At 45.0% G+C, this 22867-nt stretch overlaps 1 protein-coding gene across 23 annotated transcripts in view; it reads right to left on the bottom strand.

Annotated features, from left to right (window-relative positions):
* The window catches only part of KALRN (kalirin RhoGEF kinase), a 658233-nt gene that overhangs the window by 107245 nt on the left and 528121 nt on the right, over positions 1-22867 (bottom strand). For 7 of the 23 annotated variants that reach the window (XM_032869477.1, XM_032869476.1, XM_032869483.1 and 4 more), the window contains exon 1: positions 11464-11666. The exons of the other annotated variants lie outside the window; for them this stretch is intronic. In XM_032869477.1, the coding sequence (XP_032725368.1) occupies positions 11464-11548 (85 nt within the window). In that variant the 5' untranslated portion in view covers positions 11549-11666. Of the gene's footprint in view, positions 1-11463; positions 11667-22867 lie in introns of those variants that run through there. 23 annotated transcript variants of the gene reach the window in all.

The following is a 22867-nucleotide window of genomic DNA, read 5'->3' on the forward strand; positions in this document are numbered from 1 at the left end:
ATACAGTGGTCTCTAGACAAAGAGGGAAATGACAGACAGCACTGTGCTCGGCCAGGCACCTGGTGATGCCCCATGAGGACAAACATTAGGATCACAGACGCTGCTTGGAATGATACAATAGAACACTCACACAGCTTTCAATTAAAGGACAAAGGAGTTCAGCCTGGGGCTCCACACACCCACCTACTCACATCTCCTGCATCTCCATCCCACCCTGGTCTGCCAAGCTACCCATCTTCCCCCTCAGACTCTGGGTGCCTGCCAGCGGCAACACTACCTCTGTCACATAAAGGAGGAGGGCAGACCAGAAGTCGGTTGGTGGAGGGGTTAGGGGGATTGGGAGATGGGAGCACATTGTCACTCTCTTCCTGCTCAGTACTGTTTTTAGGCTCTTCCCGAATTCAGGATCTTCCCTAAAAGCTGGCTTGTCTGAGCTCTGGGGGACAACTTGCAACTGAAGCCCTTGTCTGTTTCCTCACAAACTATGTCACTCAGAAATGAAAATATGTAACTGCCTCCCTTGAAAGTTTCAGCTGGGAAGGCCCGTGGGATCTGGTTCCCCATCAGAGGGACTGCCTCCTCCTGGAATTATGGAGATGGCTGAGAGGAGGGCCTAGCATCGGCCATTGGAAGGGATGGAAAGTTTCTACTCTGGCACATCAGTGTATCATGTACTATAGTATAGCCCTCAGATAGCTCCATTCAACAGAGATGCAGTGCAAACCATAAATGTGAGCCACATACCTAATTTTATTTTTTATATAATATAAAATAATTTTATATAATTTTTATATAATTAAAAATTTTCTAGTTCTCTTGAAAAGTGAAAATAAACAGGTGCAATTAATTTTAACCTATTGTATTTAATCCAGTATCTCCAAAATATTATCATTTCAACATAGTATCAATATCCAAATTACTAAGATTCCCATACAATGTTTTTTTTTTGTACTAAATCTTTGAAATCTGGTATGTAATTTGTGCCTTCAGCATATCTCAACTTGGACTAGCCTCATGTCAAGTTCTCAATAGCCACATATGGCTAATGGCTACTGAATTAGACAGCACAGCTCTAGAAGGCACGTCTGACCTGTTTTCCTCTGTGGTCCCCAGCCGGTCCAGGGTGCTCTGCTCTCCCTATATACTCAATCCTTTATTGTTTTTTTTTTTTAAGATTTTTATTTATTTATTTGACAGAGATCACAAGTAGGCAGAGAGGCAGGCGGGGGGGCGGGGGGAAGCAGTCTCCCTGCTGAGCAGAGAGCCCAATGCGGGGCTTCATCCCAGGACTCTAGGATCATGACCTGAGCTGAAGGCAGAGGCTTTAACCCACTGAGCCACCCAGGCACCCAGGCGCCCCCTATACTCAGTCCTTTAAAAACCCCTTCTTACCCTTTAGGGCCCAGACAGAACCTTGTATCTCCTGAGAAGTCCTCCCAGACCACCCCAGGCCACTGTGCTCCCACCAGATTTTGCATAATTACTTAAGTCAGCCGTCAGGTAGGACCCTGAAGTATCTTTCCTTTTATTGGCCTCAGCAACTATTCCTCCCTCCCTCTTTTTTTTGTTATTATTTACTGTTTCATATTTGTGGAGCAGCTCCCAAGTTGGATGGCAAGATCCCCGAGGGGGTGAAAACATTTTAAATTCTCTACTGTTGCTAGTCCAGTACCTGCCACATGGTATTCAAATATTTAGAGGCTGATATAAGAAATGCTCAGCTCAGTTTCCCATATGATGAAGGAGCTAATGAAATCATTTGAATGTGACAGTTGACAGTTGGTACAATTCCATGCAGACTTCTACATGCTCAGTAATGTAACAATAATCCAACAGTTACGTGGAACTTACCACATGCCAGTTCTAAGTGGTTTACCTATGTCAACCCCTCTAAGCCTTGTAGAAATCCCAAGACTAGATTCCTTGATCATCTCCATTTTTCAGATGAGGAACATGAACAAAGGATTTATATAACTTGTACAATGTCACACAGATAAAGTAGCAGAGCTGGGATTCAAACTCATTTTGGCTCCAGGGTCCAAGCTCTTAATCATCATGATATATGGCCTCTCAATCCAGCACAAACATAAAATATATTTGTTACAACTTGCATATCAGTATGTAGCCTATGAATCAAAGGCTCTCAGACAGGGTGTTCCCTTATATAAAAAGAATTAAGTTAATTCAGAAAATGTAAACAGAAGCAAACAACAGGAGAGACATTAAATTCCTTGGTCTCAGAGGATGTTTCTCATAAATCCTCTTAAGACAAAGAACAGTACACTCTTCCTTTCAAAGGGTGTGAAACAGGGGGTTTAACTGGCAACAAGTAAGTTGTGAAATTCTGGATGCTCTTTGATTCAGGAACTCTATTTCTAGGGATTTATCCGAAGGAAGTAATGATAGTTGTGCCAAGAATTAACTCTAAGACTATAAGCAATATTATAAGTATTGCTTGTAATAGCCAAAATTAGAAACAACTAAAAATAGAATGAAAATTGAAAAAAAAACCATATTTATGCATGATTAAATTGTGCATCTGGTGGTATGCTGATAAACCAGCTCCTTGAATAAAGCAAAAAACCTTGATTTGTGATATCTGGCTGATCTCAAGCTACCAATGGTTTAACAATCCTCTCTCAAAACTCTGAATATTTAATAGGGGCACCTGGGGGTCTCAGTGGGTTAAAGCCTCTGCCTTCAGCTCAGGTCATGATCCCAGGGTCCTGGGATGGAGCCCCGCATCGGGCTCTCTGCTTAGCGGGAAGCCTGCTTCCTCCTCTCTCTCTCTCTGCCTGCCCCTCCACCTATGTGATCTTTCTCTCTGTCAAATAAATGGATAAAATTAAAAAACAAAACAAAACAAAACTCTGAATATTTAATAATCCCAACCTGAGCAGAGCTGGCTCCAGCATTTCACTGAAGACATACAGAAAACATCATAGAAGTTGTTCAATATGTAACAAGAAGAAAGTTTATAATATTACTATGTTATATTTCTGAACAAAAAAACCCCACATACATGGAAAAAAAGGTTAAGAGGATTATTCAAAATGTTACTATGGCTATTGCTAGGTAATGAAATTTTATTTTCATTTGTTTATATTTCTAAATGCTTTCCCAATGTTTATATATGATTTTGCTAGGAAAAAAAATAATCAAGACTCTCTTTTCCAGTTACAATAATTTTTAAATACCCTATTTTCAAAGGTATGTCTCAAATAAATAAAAGAAAAATCCATAGGTCTGCTCAGTGAAAGCAAGTGCATGATTAGTCAGAAGTTGAGGAGTGAGATGATTCCTAATACCACAAAAGAAGAGAAGCGTGAGTGGGAAAAAATATGCCCTCACCACCATGCACACTGATCTCCTGAGGAATAAATCACACTTGCCTGGTAGAGTAAATCATACCTCCTAACGAAAGGAAAGGGGAGAGGTAGGGAGTGGACATACATAAACCCCAGGACAAGGATCAGTCTGCTGTAGAATCTGGTTCTAGAAAGATCTATTTCTTCACCCAAGGCTCATCCTCATGCTTTTTCACTAAACTTTAAACCATTATATTAAATTAATTCTAACAATTGTCAAGTTCAAGTCTTGTCACCAGTGAAATCCTTTGGAGCCATTAACAATATACTGGAGGAGCCCCTGGATGGCTCAGCTGGTTGAGCTTCCGACTCTTGGTTTTGGTTTAGGTCATGATCTCAGGGTCCTGAGATGGAGCCCCAAGTCAGGCTTGTCACTGAGCATGGAGTCTGATTGTCCCTCTCCCTCCCCTTCTGTCCCCCTCTCCACCTTCCCCAAAATAAGTCTTTAAGTAAAAAATCTAAAACACACACACACACACACACACACACACACACACACTGGAAATGCCTCTACCTGGGAAGATGTTCAAAAGATTAAATGAAATCAGGTTATAAAACAATATATGAAACATGATCCCATTTATTAAGGGGGTAAACATATAGAAAAAGACATATTAAGTAGTTAAGTAGTTGTTTCGAGGTAGTTTACGCTATTAAAGTTACACTATTAAAGGATTACTCTATTAAAGCTATTAAAGTCACGCTATTAAAGTTACACTTTTACGTTATTAAGGGATTACACTATTAAAGTTACAATTTTATGGTCTTTTTGTTTGCCTAACTTTTTATTTTATTTTTTTTTTGTAGTAAGCACAGTTGGCTTTAAGAGTAATGAGGAAAACAAAATAAAAAGCAAAGGAGTCTTAAACAGGAAGAAGAATGCCGCAACTTCCCTTACTGGACCCTGGGGGGCTGTAAAGTTCACGGAATATGTCGGGGATTCCTAACTCCTACCCCTGTCTGACAAGTGAAAGTGAGTCATGCAGGGGCCTCCTCCACTTCTCAAAGCAAGAATCCCCAGGGAAGCAGGATGTCTTCTGTTATAGAAAGCTTTTGCTGAAGCTGGGGGACTTGGGGTGGGGTAGATAGGTCAGGGAAAGTTGGAGAGAGGAAAGAAAAAGAGCAAACAAACAAGCAAACAAAAACCAAGCCACCTGGAGGGCTTGTTAAAACAAGAATACTGGGTCTGAGTCAATGGGGCCAAGAATCTGCATTTCTAGCATGTTCCCCAGTGACAAAATTCCTTCAAGAATTTCAGCTCTAAGTAGAGAAGAGAAAGAGGCACCGCACAGGTGTGGGACTCAGGTCCAAAATTTGTGCTGAAGTGGAATGTTTGCGATTCTTTAATTTTTTTGAAAAGATTTATTTAAGAGAGCGCACACACACCTGCGTGTGCACGGGGAGGTGGGGGCATGGTAGTGGCAGAGGGAGAGAACTCAAGCAGACTCCCCACTGAGCACAGATGCTCCAAACTAGGCTCCACGTGGGGTTCGATCTTACCACCCTGAGATCATGACCTGAGCCAAAATCAAGAGGTGAATGCTTAACTGATTGAGCCATTCAGGCGCCCCTGCATTTCTTTTTAACAGTGGGTCTTGGTTCTCCTTTGAACAGGGAGTGATATTATCCTTTCTCCATGGGAGCAAGATGGTGGTTCTAAAAGTGGGAGGGCATAAATTGGGAAAGTCCTGAGAGCCTGCTACACCCAGGTGCTACAAGAGAACACACACACACACAAAACTAATCCTGCCCCCAAGGAAGGCAGATACCTGGAAACAGAAATGTTTTACGAGGTACTGTTTCAATCTAGCAGTAGAAGGGGTTTCCCTTCCTTTCAACTTGACAGTTCCCTCACTGTGGTCACCAGGAAATTGAGAAAAATGTGGAACAACCTGTTCTGTAACTCTGATCTTTGCTCTTTGGCCGGGCTGAAGCCAACCTGGCAGCCTTCTTGTTGTCTCCCAGGTGTGACCAGGGCTACCCTCCTTCCAGGAGGTTTAACACAAAAGGCTGCTTGTCAACTAGGAAAGATATCCTCCATTAGTCACTGGACACACCCGGTGGGGAACCAAGCTACCCATGTCCCCTATCTACAAGAAGTACCAAGCTTATGGCCAAACCTCAGAGTCTCGGGGGGCTGCTGTGGGCAGCAGGTGGTGATTTTTATCTAGACAAAAACAGCCTGGAGAAGAGCAACAAAGTTTGCATACGATGAATATGCAATAAATGCTGGCTGAAGTGAAGAGAAAAATGTGTATCATCAGATCATTAGCCAAAATCAAAGGGCAGCCAAGAAGAAGTGGTGTGTTTTATATAAGGTACATTCTCAGGATCTGAACTTTAATACTGGTGTAGTTATGCTGCAATTCTTGGACCTTGTGTTTTCCCCCAGATTAGAGTAACTCAGGGATGCTTAGGATTCTTGCCAGTATCTTTTTTGGAATGTTCTTTAATGTAACACAGAGATTGTAATACTAGGAGTGTTATGTGTTTCTTTTTTTAAAATTGGTTTAATAAAAATAAAGAGGCAATCCCTATCATACTTCTAGATCACAAACTTTCCTCCCCCATAGTTACAATGCCACAGAATTGAGGCACAGTTGACAATGGCTTGAACTGAGACCATTAAATTGGCATAGGAATGTAGATTTATGGTTTTATCACCCAGAGGACCCACAAATATTTAGGTAGGAGTCCCCTGAGGATAGGGTCTGTATCTAGTACTACAATTACTATTACCATTAGTAGCAACCTTTTTAAAAAGACTTCATATGCTTTGTGCTATGCCAAGCCCTTTACATACGTTATCTTAATTAATCTTCACAACAGCCAAATGGGGTCAGCACCATTAGGATTCCCATCCCCCAGTGCCTTGTGCTGGGCTGGCAGGCAGTCAGCACATAAACATTTGTCAAATGAATTAAAACACTGCGTGCTACATAAAAGCCAGCTCAAAAATAAAATGATAGGAATGCATTTCATTGGTTCATTTCCACCTGAAAGGGTACATTTCCAGAAAAGGGATAAGAAAGGGGGGGAAAGAGGCCTTCTGAATTAAATTGAACCCGAGGGGAAAATGTGAACAAATATTTACTAAGAAGAACATGTGCACAGGCTGCTCTGGGACAGACAGAGATGTGACCGTCTTTGCCTTCCGTGGTCTTGGGACAGAAGAGGACTTCAAAGCAGACCCCGCAGGTCAAGTTCCAAATGGCTCCAGGCAATGCAGTCATCCCCCAGAACTGCAGATAATCCACAGTCAACACCTAAATTCCAGTCTAGGGATTGCCTCTACCCTTCTTGGTTGGCTCCACCTCATCTGTGCCCATAGTAGGAGAAACCATATGCCCAGGAAGACAATAATGACACTGAGGGAAGAGCACAGGAAAAGGGCTCTAGTTCTCACCTGCTACTAAGTGGCTCTCAGTGTCCTCTATCAAAGAAGATCTGTTAAGTGATCTCTAACTTTCTGTGATTTAGCCCCTTCTATCTGAGAAGCCCTCCCTTGGGTTTCAGATCCATGCTTTTTCTAGGGCCCTCCTTTAGGAGAAGTCTAAGAGGGCAGGCCATACAGGCAGGCACTCCTTCATTGAAAGAGGAGCAGGACCTCAATGGATGAGGGATAACTTCAGGGCAGAACAGACCAGCATCAAGATTCTCAAGGGGAACCATCATGAAGGAGAATATCAATAGCACCTCTCGGGGGTGTTATTGACTATAATAGGGGGCTTGGAAGTGACTCCCCAATGTCCACTTTTATTTTTTAACTTCAAAATCACTTTGCATGAAAATACAGATACAGAGTCTGAATTTTTACCTTTTTATTCCACATTAGGACCAACCAACCTGTAGCACATGGAACCACAGGGGTGATGTCTACAGCCGTTTTGGTGATTGCAGGACCTACAGCTGTAGCAGAGGAAGGCTATTCGGGTTCTGTTTCCAGTTTCCACCTCATCCCACCGAACCCAAACACTCCTATTTCTAAAGGGACATACAATTGGCAGTCAGTACTGTTATTCAGGTAATAACTGACATCCTTCTTGCTACTCCCTAGTCAGAGAATCACATCGGGGAAAGGAAACAGGATTTGGGTTAGGGGCGGTTGGTGTATGTGGTAATTCTCCCCATGTCTGGGTATCTCTGCAGAAGGCAGAAAAACCAAGAGATACACTGGAAAAACATACATGCTAAATGGTTGATTCCGCTTTCTTTGTGGTACAGGCATGTCCCGGGAGATGAAGAAACAAAAGAGTATGTGCATTAAGGCCCCAAGGATTTTTGTGCTTCTGTGGAGTGGTGAATTAAGTCACTAATAGTGAATGTCACAAGGGATTCTCTTTGAGGTTACCGGCACCTTTCTAAAGGAACTTGATGTCATGCTTTCACACATCAAATTCAGTCTATAAAATAAGCTATCTTCATTTATAGGCCAAAGAAGAGACATTCACATCAAGTCAAGAGGTCCCTGCATAGTCATTCTGGGAAAAGGTAGGGGGAAAAGAGAGCTTACAGCTGACGATGACTTGGGAGGCCCCGTGAAGCCCCACGGCCCTTACCCCAGCCCCATGATGTCAGACTCAGGCTGGAACCCAACTGCCCTTGTATTGAAAAAAACATGGGAATGTGATCGGAGCGCCTCCCCTCTCGGCTGATTCAGTCCGGTTCAGTCACCGCTCCTTCCTCTCTTTCTGAGAGACTCAGATGCCTGAACTGGGCACTTGCAGCATAAACGGGGACACACAATGGCACGTGGGCTTGAGATGCAGGGACGGTGATACAGTAATAAACAAATATAAACCCTGGGCATAAGGGTTTCCAAGAAAGGACTTTCTTTGGTCCACACACCCAAAGTTAATTACAAGTGGACTAGAAAATTAAAGGCTCTGAAACTGGCTTTCACCCTAGCAAGGTCAGAAAAAATGTCTGGGCTCCATGATCTTAGAAGTCACAAATTCCAGTCTGCAGCACAGAACTTAGCAATATCCTGGTGATTTCAATTCCTTTTCGTCTCTGAAACGAGGTGCTTTTTAAAAATTTAAGATAACTGAAGAAGAATCCAGAGCTGACCCACTTCTTCAAGCTTAAAGGAAAGTCTAAGTAGCAAGAGCAATCCCAAAACTTCCCGCAAAGTGTGACATCAATGATTAATCAGCCTTCAGACACATATACATGCTATTAGCTCACATTTGGCCCTTTTTCACTTCCAAAAAGGCAGTTATAAATGTATTTGCTGTCTTTCTTCCTTTTCACCTCATCTCTGTTTTCATCCTACCCCTGGTTTTCAGTTTTCCTGCCTTTCCACACCAATTTCAGGGGAGGGAAGAAAGATCACCTTGCATCAAACCCCTTTACCATCCTCATACTCAATAGAACCAAAAACCAAGAGAGACAATGAGATAGTAGCTTTCCTCACTTTTCCAAATCAAAAGACAGGCTCAACTAGTTTCTCCCACATTTTCCTCAAATATGATATTTAAAGACCACACAGGTCCATCACTAAGACCTTGACTCTCAACCCTGTGCTAACAATTACAACCACTTAGGGTTCACCAGAGAAAGTCCAGGATGCCTCACTTAGCTTTAGGTTGGTCAAAAATAGCCAGAACATTCTACTTCCTCTTTTCCTCAGACTTCAGAAGGTCTTTTCTTAGATTTTCCTCTACCCTTTGAATTCTGAGTGACCGGAAGCCAGCAGGGGGAAGGCCCCTAGACTTGGGAACTGTAGTAGTGGGTTCCGACCCTCCGGTTTCAGAGCACAGCTCCTGGAGCAGGACAGCCAAGTTCTCTCAGGAGAAGAGAGAGAGGCCAAACAGCCAGCTGCCCTTATTGAAAAGGGGAAGCTGCCTTTCAATTGTATGAAGTCTGTACAACCAGAGGAACTGGTTCAACTGAAAAGAGAGGCCGAAGTCCCGGGCGCTGCCCTCCACGCCCGCCAACCTCTCAGACTTCTTTGAGCCCTTCTCCGTGTTGCAACTAGGCAACTAGGCAAGTTTCTGGGGGCTCTGGGCAAGGTGCTCAAACTCAGTACAAGACCTATCTTTGCAGTCAGCTTCTGAATAGAATAGATGCCTTTAGTCTCCATTGGGATCTCTCTTTTCTGTTAGAGCAGACCTAAAGAGCCTCAGCGTAGTGCCGCATACCTCAGACACAATCGTGATCTGATCGCCCTGCCCAGCTGAGGCCCAGGGTTCTTTAAAGGGTGGCTACCTCACTGCCCCCCATTTTCCTCAGATCTTAGCCCCAGCTTGCCATCTTCACATCTCACATCTGGGAAGGAGTCTAGAGGAAAGTGGGAGAAGGTGACTAAGAACCCACCTCTGTTACTCTCCTTTCCCTTTTCAAGCAGCTTTCATTGCTTGGGTCTCTGGCTTCCCTCAATCTTCAGCTTAGGGTCATTGGTCTCCTCCTGCTCTGGCTCTGGCTCCTGCAACACCCTCTTTCCTCCCACACCCCCTCTGCAAGCCTCAGAGCCTGCAGCCACTGCTTTCCCAGTCCTGCATGCTGGAGGCTGGCTCCCCCAGCCCCCACCTCCTGGGCGCCTGGAGCTGGAGGGGCAGCTGGGGCCATAATCAGAGCCAAGGACTGAGAGAACCCAGGAGAACTGCTCTGCAGGCAAATTGGGGCTGCCACACATCTGGATTCAAGCAGGCCGCTGCAGGGGCTTTAGAAAAAGCACTACCCAAGTCCCCGAATTCTGCCTTTTGACAGGAAATGGGCTCCCAAGAAATCCTGCTTGGAAACCCTTCAGCCCTCAGAGCAATCCCACCCACTCAGAGATTCTCTTTGGCCATTTCCTGCCTTCTCTCTCTTTTAATGTTCCCTTCCTTCAATTCCCAGCCTTGGTTTTGAATGTTTCTGAACTAGGCTTAGATTCTGGTGAGGGTCCCAGGCCTTCTATGATTCCTTCTCCATCTGAATTCTGGCTTTTAAAGCTGGTTACCACGAAGTTCCAGGCTGTTCTAATTAAATGCAGAGACCGAAAGGCTAATGCTGGCATTAGGAACTGGGAAAATGTCCTACAGGTTTAATTAGTTGTTGTAGCCTTCTATCAGCTCAGGGTACAGAATTTGTCAGGGTTCTGCTCTGTGTGTGGCATAGACGAGGACAATTAAGGGTTCCTTGGATGAAGTTTATTTATCAGTAACTCAGAGAGAAAGTTCTATCAGGACTTTGTTAAATGAGAATGAAGCCAGAGATGGGGGCATTGTAAATGAGGGTGGAGGGAAATTTCACCCCAGTAGGTGAAAGTTAAAAAGGGCTAATATCAAGTGAGGGGCTGTATTCTCCCTTCTAATCACATAGAAACAAAACCTCTCTTCCCCCACCCTCTAAGCTGAAATGTTAAAGTGACAGGAACAGCTTTAGGAACATATGGGCACTCTGCCTAGGAAAAGCCCCATTTCTTTTTCAGGAGAGGTTCCACAATTGATAACCTTCTCTCTGTGACCCTTCTCACCATCTTGTTTTGGGGAAATTAGTTGCTTCCTGCCATCTCCTCAACAACATTAAAATTAGAAGATTAATTAAATACAGCCCTAATTGGGTACAAGAGAGTTCTTGGTTAATTAATGAACCCAGCTCCGTCCCAGAGCTGCAAACCCAGCGAGCCTGCGAAAGCCCTAGCAGAGAAAAGCGAAAAGCCCGCTGCAGTCCCCGAAGAAAATTGTCACTTGGCAAAAATAGTTCCTAGTGTAGAGACAAGTGTCAAACACATTCCTATAGCTAGGAGTCACTAGTTAATCCCTCAGCTGAGATCCATATGTAAATGAGAGCAGGGAAGTGCGCCTGGGCCACTACAGGGACACACAGCTGCGGGGGCCGAGGCGAGAATCCCCCGCACAATGCCCCCACCACCCCCCCTCAGGCTGGCGTCCTGACATCCAAAGTCGCTGACAAGTAAGTAACTGAGATGCCAAACTGCAGCTCCGCATCCAAGTCAGAAGCTCCCCGCCAGCGAGCCCGCTTTCTGCTGGGGACGAGGACGCGAACGCGGGGCCCAGAGAACCCCCTCGGCCGCCCCCCCAACTCCTCCCTCCTCCCCCGCCGGCCCGGGTTTTGCTAAAAGAAGGCGCGAACCGCGAAAGCCACTCACCTCTGCACCGGAGGCAACAGCAGCACTTCACGAAAAGCCACCCCAAAGAGGGACCTCGGGTGTAAGCCCGGTCGCCGCCCTTCATGCTGCCGCCTGGCCCCAGAGCTCCGGCATGGCCCGCGCCGCCGGCAGCGGGTGGGAGCGCGGCGGGCAAGAAACTTCAGCGCTGCGGCCGCGAGCCAGTTCCCTCCCTGTCCCCGCCGCGCGGCTGCGTCTCTTTCTGGGAGCCAGAGCCACTTTGGGGAGGAGGGGCGGGGTGCCGGCGGCGAGGGAGGGCCTCAAGGGGCGGAGTTCCAAAGTCCAGCTGTGCGCGGACTTTGGCCGGGCTGTGGACGGACGCTGGGGGTTCGGGCTGGGGTACCCGCAGCCACCGCACACAACAGGTGCTTAGGGACTCCTCCTTGCGCGCAGTTTCCCGTCCTCAGCTTTGGCTTAGCGTATACAACCAGAGGAGGCCGAAGCGGTGGGAGAGGAGCGGATTTAGAAGGTTCAAGACTCTAATGCTTTTCCTCTCTCACAGATGCCCCTTCTCCTTCCCCCCAGTCTCGGAACGTGGACCGCTTCCTCTGCAATGAAACACCTTCACTTAACTCTTTTCTTGCCCTCCTTTTACTACTTAATGCTCATCATGATAATAGCGCCTGAGTTTTTTTATAGGCTCCCGGCCCATAATGATGCTAGGCCAAAGCACTCCGGATTTGAAATCGCAAGCCCAAATTCAAAGCTGTTTTGTTGCCTACTAACTCTCTGACCTTAGGCAAAGTCACTTCGCTTTTTTGATCGTCAAATTCCTCATTGAAAAAGTAAATAAATAAAAGGAGGAGAAAGGATTGTTAACAGGATTGCTAATAGAATTTATTTATTTATTTATTTATTTATTTATTTTAAAAGATTTTATTTATTTATTTGACAGACAGAGATCACAAGTAGGCAGAGAAGCAGGCAGAGAGAGAGGAGGAAGCAGGCTCCCCGCTGAGCAGAGAGCCCGATGAGGGGCTCAATCCCAGGACCCTGGGATCATGACCTGAGCCTAAAGCAGAGGCTTTAACCCACTGAGCCACCCAGGCGCCCTGCTAATAGAATTTTAAAAGACATATGCATGTAAGCGCCTGTTAGACATTTAATAGTTCCATTTGGGTGAATGCCAGAGAAACTCCAAAGACATTACTCAGGGTGGAGGAAGACTTCCATTTACCATCTCTTACCCACAGTGGGTCTATCATTCCTTTCCTTATATCCCTAAGCTTTTCTTTTAAAATATTTTTCAGGGTGCTCAGTGGGTTAAAGCCTCTGCCTTTGGCTCAGGTCACGATCTCAGGGTCCTGGGATCAAGTCCCACATCGGGCTCTCTGCACAGCAGGGAGCCTGCTTCTCCCTCCCTCTCCCTGCCTGTGATCTCTCTGTCAAATAAATAAATAAATAATCTTAAAAAAATATTTTTCAGTTATGGACACTGGGGAAGGTATGTGCTATGGTGAGTGCTGTGAAGTGTGTAAACCTGGTGATTCACAGACCTGTACCCCTGGGGATAAAAATATATGTTTATAAAAAATAAAATTTAAAAAAATATTTTTCATATTTCAAGGGCACACTTAGACCCCTCACTCGTACCAGGAAGCCCACCGGCCTCACACCCACAGGATCCTCCTATGAACCACTATGTTTATCACTCACAGGTCATCTCTCCCATTCTTTCGTATCCGATTTAGGTTTCTGGAACCATCCCACATTCATAAAGTAGAGAAGGCCCATCAAGCAGAAAAAAAGGGAAGTCTGTGAGAAGGATTAAAAAAACCAGAAACTGACCGCTCAGGTAACTAATTCCCACCTACAAGAAAGACAGCCAGGGGCCAAGCCTTTTAGGAGTTAGCAGGATTTGGCCTTCCTCTCTCAGTTTGAACCATGTTTAGATCTGGGTGTTGCAGCATCTGCCACACAGCTGGGATGCAGCAGATGCTCAGGAAATAACAGCAGCACAACTTAATGAATAACAGTAGCAAACATGTATTGAGCATTTATTTGTGCCAGGCCATTTCCTAATTGCTTTCTATACATTGACTCATTTATGCGCGCACACACACGGAAACACACAACCAACCCTTAAAATGTAGGGTCCTCTTCCATAACGGAGGAAACTGAATGAATGAACCATGATGAGGCTTTGATGATTTGAGTCTAAAGAGAAATTCTAAAAAGCTTCCCCCCATAGGAACAGTAGGACTCAGGGTCAAAATCTTACTTCTAGTTCTGACACTTCCATCTCCCTGATAGCCTCTCCTGGTGAGGATAATATGAGAATCTCATTGTTAAGTAGGAAATGTGCCCTGGTGCTCCACATGCAAAACAGAGAAATAAAAGTTCCAATTGCTCATGCAGCCTGCATTCCAGATTTCTGATTTGCCAATCATCCTGACTGTGGTCAGTCTTATCTCGTCAGCCTCAATGAATTCAGGATCACAGTTATCCTGGGTTCCAGTTCTGACCTATGGCAACCAACACATACCTCTGTCCAGTTCTCTCTTCCGTATCACCAAAAACAAAAGCCATTTGGTTGTCCTTGCCAGCCCAGGGCAGAAAACTGGCTATGACCTCAGCCCTTCTAAAAGTGAGCTTTATTTGCCTGTGATCCCCTGCATAGGGGCTATGATACAAGAATCTATATTAGTCCAGCCACCTAATCCACCTCTCTGGATACTTTTGGGGCATTCTGACAGGAATTGAAAGATGCTTCAAAATTGCTTGGTAGCCACTTATTTTTTCACTTGAATCTTCCTTCTGGGCCTTTGCATTCAGGTAACACTGATCATTTTTCTGTCATAATCCTTTCCAAGAGGCTGGTGACATCATCTTGCAGAAACTGGCTTGAGTTCGATGTTCGTGGAAGACCCAGCCCTTACTTCAGAGATTACAGTATGAGTAGACCCGAAAGTGGTCTCAGTCTCTGTGAAAAGAATCCATCAGACATGTGTCCATAGGTCCTTATAACTTGAGAATCCACCCTACTCTCAAAGGCATAAAACATTAGGACCACTACCCATCTTAAGTGGATGTGGTTAACACATTTTGGCCATCCTGGAGATTCGCTCAGGTGTTGGGCACCGATAACTCAGAGTCCCATCGCCATCCTCAGGTGCCTTCCAGAATGAGACCAATGATGTCTACAACCCAACAAGGAAATCCCGAACACCAATGGGACACTGACCCATGGCAGACTTATTCAACAATTCGGCAAATACTTTTTGAATGCCTACTATATGCCAGGTTCTGTTCTAGGTACTAGGTCTACATTGGTGAACAAAAACAATCCTAGTCCTCGTGGAGCTAGCTGCTAAGACAGACTCACCATAAATGTGAAAGAAAAGGGAATCAACATCAGATATGTGACCAAGTTTTGAGTTGAGGGATTTCAGAAAATAGATGTCTGATTCTTCTAATCTGCATCTAGCTGTTTTATGGTAAATAAAATTTACCAGGACAATTTAAAGGGGAGGGTAGGGCAATGGTTATTGAACACTTATAGAATCATAAGAGAAGCTTTAAAAGAAAATCTAGGCATTCACGTATGAAAAACTCACAGCTAGTACCATATTCAATGGTAGAAAAACAGAGAGCTTTTCCCCTAAAATCAGGAACAAGACATGGGTGTCCACTCTCATCATTTTTATTCAATATGGTACTGGAAGTCCTGGCCAGAGCAATCAGACAAGAAAAAAAAATAAAAGGCATCCAAATGGATGAAGAAGTAAAACTTTCACTACTTGCAAATGACATGATACTATATGACTATATGTAGGAAACCCTAAAGACTCCACCCCAAAACTACTAGAACTGACAAATGAATTTAGTAAAGTTGCAATATACAGAAATCTGTTGCATTTCTATATACTAATAATGAAGTAGCAGAAAGAGAATTAAGGAAATAGTCTACTTACAATTGTGCCAAAAATAATAAAATACCAAGGAATAAACTTAGGCAAGGAGGTGAAGATCTATACTCTGAAAGCTATACAACAAAGATTAAAGAAATGGAAGATGACACAAATGGAAAGATAACCCATGCTCATGGATTGGGAGAACAAATATTGTTAAAATGTCCATATTATCCAAAGCAACCACAGATTTAATGTAATCCCTATCAAAATACCAGCAGCATTTTTCATAGAACTAGAACAAATAATCCTAAAATTTGTATGGGACCACAGAAGACCATGAATAGCCAAAGCAACCCCCAAAAAACAAAACAAAACAAAACAAAAAAACAAAGCTGGAGGTATCACAATCCCAGATTTCAAGATACACCACAAATTTGTAGTAATCAAAACAATATGGTACTGGCACAAATATAGATACATAGATCAGTGGAACAGGATAGAAGCCCAAAAATAAGCCCATGATTACATAGTCAATTAATATTCAACAAAACAGGCAAGAATATGCAATGAGAAAAAGACGTCTCTTCAACAAATGGTGCTGGGAAAATTGGACAGCTACATGTGAAAGAATAAAATGGAATCACTTTTTTTACACCATACAAAAAAAATAAACTCAGGGGCGCCTGGGTGGCTTAGTGGGTTAAGCCACTGCCTTCAGCTCAGGTCATGATCTCAGGGTCCTGGAATCGAGTCCCGCATCGGGCTCTCTGCTCAGCAAGAAGCCTGCTTCCCTCTCTCTCTCTCTCTGCCTGACTCTCCGTCTACTTGTGATCTCTGTCTGTCAAATAAATAAATTAAATCTTTAAAAAAAAAATAAATAAGCTCAAACACCTAAATGTAAGACCTAAAACCATGCAAATCCTAGAAAAGAACACAGGCAATAATTTATTTGTCATTGGCTGTAGCTACATTTTTCTAGATACATCTCCTAAGACAAAGGAAATCAAAGCAAATATATATTGGGAATACATAAAAATAAAAAAGCTTCTGCACAGCAAAGGAAACAGTTAACAAAACAGAGACAACCTACTAAATTGGAGAAGATATTTGCAAATGATATAGCTGATAAAGGGTTAGTATCCAAAATACATAAAGAACTTAATACAACTCAACACCAAAAAAAAAAATCCACAAATAAACCAATTAAAAAATGGGCAGAGGACATGAGAGGTCATTTCTCCAAAGAAGACATCCAGATGGCCAGCAGACACTGAAAAGATGCTCAACATCACTTGGCATCAGGGAAATGCAAATCAAAACTACAATGAGATACCACCTCACACCTGTTGGAATGGCCAGAATCAAAAACACAAGAAACAACAGGTGTTGGCGAGGATGTGGAGAAAAAGGAACTCTTGTGCACTGTTGGTGGGAATGCAAACTGGTGCAGCCACTGTGGAAAACCATATGGAGTTTCCTAAAAAAATTAGAAACAGAATTACGGTATGAACCAGTAATTCCACTAATTGGTATCTACCCAAAGAATACAAAAACACTAATTCAAGAAGATATATACCCTCCTAAGTTTATTGCAGCATTATCAATGGCCAAATTAAGGAAGCAGCCAGGTGTCCATCGATAGATGAATGGATAAAGATGTGGAGATTATATATATATATATATGCCAACCATAAAAAAGAATGATATTGTGCCATTTGCAACAACCCGGCTGGATTTAGGTAGTATAATGCTAAGTGAAATAAGTTAGTCAGAGAAAGACAAGTATCATAAGATTTCATTCTACCAGATGGGAGATGGGGGGATGATGGGTGAAATAGGTGATGGGGATTAGAGAGTACTAGGTACTAGGTAATGAGCACTAGGTAATGCATAGAACTGTCAAATCGCAATACTGCACACCTGAAAGTAATATAACACTATGTTGACTTTATGGGAATTAAGATAAAACAATTCTAGGCATTAGGGTTTTTTTTTTTTTTTTGATTGCTGTTTTTGTTGTTGTTTTTCTTAAGGCCCCACAGGTGATGCCAGGGTGGAACTAAGTTTAAGAAGTGATGCCTAGGTCTTCCTCCCCCAATCTCCTGGAGCTTCATATTAATTCACTTTGGGTGCATCTTTGCTTTAGTAGTTTTAAAAGTTCCCCAGGTGCTTGTAACATGTAGCATAGTTTGGGAACCAGTAGTGCAGTGGTTTTCAGACTTGAGTATGTATCAGAATTACCTAGAGGGTGAGTTAAAACACAGATGATTGGGCTCTATCCCCAGAGTTTCTGATTCAGTAGGACTGGGGTGGGGCATGAGAATTCGCATTCCTATAGGTTACCCCAGAATGCTGATGTTGGTACAGGGGTCACACTTTGAGAACCACTAATGTAGACAATTTTCCCCATGTGTTTGCAATCTATGACCCTTCTTTTTGTAATAGCATCTTGGTTTTTCTTTGAGGAAGCGGCCCTCCATTCTCAGATCACATTTTTGGGTATACTTGACCTCCTTCCCTGTCCACCCTCCACTCGAAGCACGGGTCCATGAACCTGGGCTCAGCCAGTCAGTCACAGGGACTGATTCAAATTTAACACATGACCCAATTTTAGCCAAGGAGCGTAAACCGTGAGAGCTTAACAAGAAGTCCTGGGATGGCAGCAATCTCTTCCCACGAGATTCTAAGTTGGTGGAATATTAGCCTGAAGCAGCTGGAGACCATCTGGCCATAACCACATAGGAAGAAGCTGCCTGAGAATAAAGTCAACATGGAGGAAAGAGATAAGAGAGTCAGAGATAGAGATGAGAGACTGAGAGAGACTGAAAGACAGACAAGTTGGGGGAGAGGTCTGATGATGTTAACTGAATAACTAGATACATTTTTTCCCAAAAGTTTACTGTACCTTGGACTATGCAAACCCAGATAAACTTCTTTTTGCATAAGACAATTGAATGTCTAATTTCAGGGTTTCAAACACCTACCCATGCATTCCCAAAGTTCAGGCTAAGAACCCCTGAGCTACAGCATATATATAATATATATATATATATATTTTTTTTTTTTAAGATTTTATTTATTTATTTGACAGACAGAGATCACAAGTAGGCAGAGAGGCAGGCAGAGAGAGAGGAGGAAGCAGGCTCCCTGCGGAGCAGAGAGCCTGATTCGGGGCTCGATCCCAGGCCCCTGGGATCATGACCTGAGCCGAAGGCAGAGGCTTTAACCCACTGAGCCACCCAGGCGCCCCTACAGCATATATTTTTAGAGTGTTCTTAATTTCCGAACAGATGGCTGAGCCTCATTCTTATTTGGCTGAGTTTGTCTAGGTGGGGCCTCCTCCAAAGTCCATTAGGCTTTCTATCCACTTGTGTGTCCACTTCATGTCTTGTCTGCATTCTATGCCACAGTGAACCCCAAAGAATTCCTGCTGGTCTCAGCCTGCAGACCTACTGGGCCTCCAGACATACACCATAATGCAGGGCCCGAGACCAGGGACTAAAAGTACTGCCCTCTCCTCCATGTCAGCCACAGGCTTCAGTAACACTGGAGGGTGGTGACCTAAGACATCCGCCCTATCCACCAACAGACATATGTCCAATGTTGTCCTTTAGGCTTCTTCTCTTCAGATTTGCAAGCACAGAGTTCTTCAAAATCACCCCCACACAGTTCTTAGCATGAGCCCAGCCAGAGACAGTGCCCCACCTCAGATCAGGTAGAGTGCACACCTTCTACATACCAAGCCTGCATAGTCACTGTGAGGGCTGTGGACGTGACTCCTGGTGAATGTGGAGACAGACCCAGCTTTCCTCCTGTCCCCTGGCCAGTCCCGTGCCTGCCTTTTTCTCCTCCAGCAAGGACTCTGACTTTTAGTGCCCACTCCCAGAATCTGATCCAGATTCAGATCTACAGTTACTTTCAAAGCTCTGCAAGAGATTTCAGTGTCAAGTCAGGGCTAAGAACCACTGACCTTGGGGCTCATGGCCACCTACACCCTGGGATAACTTCCTGCATGGTTGAGGTGGAGTTTAGAGACATCCACAGTGGGATGTTTTCACTTCCTCAAACCGACAATTGGCCCTTCATTTATTCTTCCTCTGCCTGTTTTTCTCTCCAGGGGCTAATTGCAAGTCCCTTAATCCTCATCTTCCCCATGTGGACTTCTGACCTCTGAACTTCCTGACTGTGGATACCAGGGTGATTCTCTAAGATGGTTACTGAATGTTTATTCAACATATGGTGGGCTTTTGAACATCTATCTGCAAGTCACTTAGCTCAATTGTATATGGGGGTTTGGGAAATTTATACGGGAAATAGAAATTGAGTAAGACATGTACCCTGAACAAAGACAAAGAAGAATGGGGTGAGTTCTGGGTAAAATGCGGTTCAATTTTTTTTTCCTTTTTCTTTCTTTCTTTCTTTTTTTTTTTTTTTGGCAGAAAAAGGGAACTAAAGGCAGACCAGGACTGGGGCATAGGTAGAGGTTTTGTCTTTATGTGAAAAAGAGGAACTGAGATAATCACCACCAGTAACCAGAAACTCTTCAGATTAGAGATTGGAGGTGCAAAGTGTGCATTACTTCTGTATTTAATTTGAACTCCAAATATGTCTTACAGAACTACGTAATATTCACATGGGTAACTATTCCCAGGCAATATGTGCCATTTTAATAGTAATGTCTACAGAAAAAGGCATGAGTGCCAGCATTAGGCATGGTAATCTCTTCTCTGTTGTGTGGTTTTCCCGCTGCACCATTGCTGGCCCTGTGGGGGCCACAGATGCTAGTGACGAAAGCATCCCTAAGCTCATCCCACATGTGTAAATGGGTTCCGTGCATGCCCACCTGACACCTGTCTGCCTCTTTCCGCCGCCTCACTCAAACTCAAGAACATGAAGCCCCAACATATCCTGTCAGTCTTCCTCTTTGTTTTCCGGAAGGAAGTCTCACTGATCACTCTCTGGTCTGAACCAGGCCCCAGGGAGGGAGGGGCAGGTCTGGGCCATATCGATGAAATCAGTGGATTTCACTGAGGACAGAGGTGTCTTCCCAGAGTAGCCAGTGCTGTCGTCCCAGAGAGACAAAGAGGGAGAGCTGCGGGCAGGGAGGGCAGGTTCCTGGAGATCTGTGCTGAGCAGCCGCCTGAGCTCAGGAGGAGACAGGCTATTTATCAAAGTGAAAGATGACTGATGCTGGAGTTGCTAAAAACAAACCCTTCCAGGTTTCATCTACTTCCAGAAATGCTTACTTCTAAGTAGGTCGAAGTGTTCCTGAAGTAGGGCAGTAGCAAGTGCCTGTCTATCGCTTTGACTGAGTTCCAATTCAGGGAGGCTAACCACCGCTACGCGGCCATTGCAAGGGATGGCCATTTTGGTCCTACCCTCGGCGCCACCTGCCCTCCCCCTCCCCGGTGCAGGAGGAGCAGGGGGAGCTGGTAGGCCCATGGGGGTGCCAGGCAGACCTTTCTCATACATCAGATGCAAAGTGGATTTTGCTTTGACGTAATTCAGGTCAGTTTATTGAAGATTTCAATAATAAGAGGAATGTGGAAGGCATTGCCCATCCCAAATAAATGTGAGGGACTTAGTCCATGTGCCCCCAGAAAAGACTTCCTGGGAAGCAGGAATACGAAGATTTCCTCAGTCAAAACTCCTGACTGACATCAGAACACTACTCCCTGTTCCCACCCTCAACCTCCTGCTAAAGCTTAAGTCAGCTTCCACTACAGTTTTTAGGGGATGGAGAACACAATGAACATGGTACTTCACACACAGACTCCTTAGAGGCCCTTAAAGAATGGTCCTCTTCCCTTCCTCCTTCCTTCCTCCCTCCCTCCCTCCTTCCTATCAATATTTACCAAGAACGTCTCATGTGCCAGCCACTGTTCTAGACGCTGGGGTTAGAGTAATGAGTGAACCAGTCAAAACCCCAGCACTTGTAGAGGATACTGAGGGGGTGGGACAGTGGGAGGAACAGACAATAAATGTCAACAGATGTTACCATGCGGTGATAAATGCAAAAAGTAAAACAGGGAAGGGGGGGTACACGGCACAATGGGAGGGTGGGGTTTCACCAGGGGACATTTGAGTGGAGACACGAAGGACGTGTGACAGCCAGCCATCCAGGTATCTGAGGACCTGCAGGGTCTGGAGTGTGCCAGGAGATGGAACAAAAGGCTCGACCAGGGAGTAGCTCTGTCAGGCAGGTTGGTCATGAGAGTGGGAGCACGGGCTAGGTAGAGGATGGCCCCACTAAACCTGTCCACATCCTAATCCTTGGAACCTGGAAATGTTATCTTCTACGGCAAAAGACACTCTGCAGATATGATTAAGTTAAGGAACCTGAGATGAGAGGTTATCCTGGAACAGGGAACACACGCATGAGTCCCTAAAAGCAGAGCCCCTTTTCAGCTGTGGTCGGAGGGAGACAAGACTGTGGAAGAAAAATCTGACATGCAGCTCTGTGGGCTCTGGAAATGGAGTAAGGACCACAAGCCAAGGAATGCAGGCAGCTCCTAGAAGGTAGGAAGTTGAGGAAACAGCTTCTCCCCCAAAGCCTCCAGGAGAAATGCAGCCCAGCTGACACCTTGATTTTTGCCCAGTGACCCCTTCATGGGGGTTCTGACATTCAGAACTATAAGCGAGTAGGTGTGCGTTGTGTGCTGCCCTAAGTTTGTTGTGTCACTGCGGTAAAGGAAGACCTAGCAGATGATATCTGAGAGCAGGCTCTGGGTCAGGATTGGTAGGAGCCGCCTTGTAGCCCCAGGAATGACTTGGGGTCTAGTCGAAGTGAGACAGGAGCCAGGGGCCTGTTTTGTGCTGAGAAGGGTCTTCAGCCCCCACACTTCCCCTCTTCCCCCCCAGCAGTGGGGAGCTGGCAAGGCTAAGTCTCTCTTGGCCCCTCTGAGCAGAAAGGGAGGAAACCAGAGGGCTCATGGCCTGCAAGGCCTTGTTGAAGTTGAGGCAGGTGACCCTGTGGAATCCGCCGTGCTGGCTGGGTCTAGGGCGCGGTGGTGGGAAATCTGACGGCCCAGTCCTATCCCCAGCACAAGGACAAAGAGACGGACAGGCCGCTCAGTGAGGGGCCAGCCTCTCTGCTCCCCGAAGACAAGCAGCCAGTAGGAAATACGGCACCAGATAGAGGCTCATAGACTTTTTTACACTTTGCCGGGTTTGGGCTCAGGTTGCAGTTTCGATCCTACAGGGGTCCAGGATGAGGGGAAGCTGTTCTCAAGGTTCAAGCGACACAGGGGAAGGCATTGAAGGGGCGAGAGGAGGGTCCCGACCACTGTGTCTGGCCAGGCAGCATCAGAAGGCCACAGCCGAAGGCTGCTCCAGGTGCCTCCGGGGGCTGCTGCTGGCAACCTGTAGGACCCTTTTACTTCTGAGCTCTTCCGAGTGCATAGGGCAGGCATGTTCCCAGCAGCCAGACCACCAGCGCCCTGTTCCTTCTCTGCTTCACGAGCCCCATTCCGTGCTAGCATTTCTGGCCCCTTTGTTCTCTTGGCGGGTAGTGGTTTCAGCTGAGCTAGCTC

This window comes from Lontra canadensis, unplaced genomic scaffold, assembly GCF_010015895.1.
Source record: "Lontra canadensis isolate GAN:19392208 unplaced genomic scaffold, GSC_riverotter_1.0 scaffold38, whole genome shotgun sequence".
Classification (NCBI taxonomy): Eukaryota; Metazoa; Chordata; class Mammalia; order Carnivora; family Mustelidae; genus Lontra; species Lontra canadensis.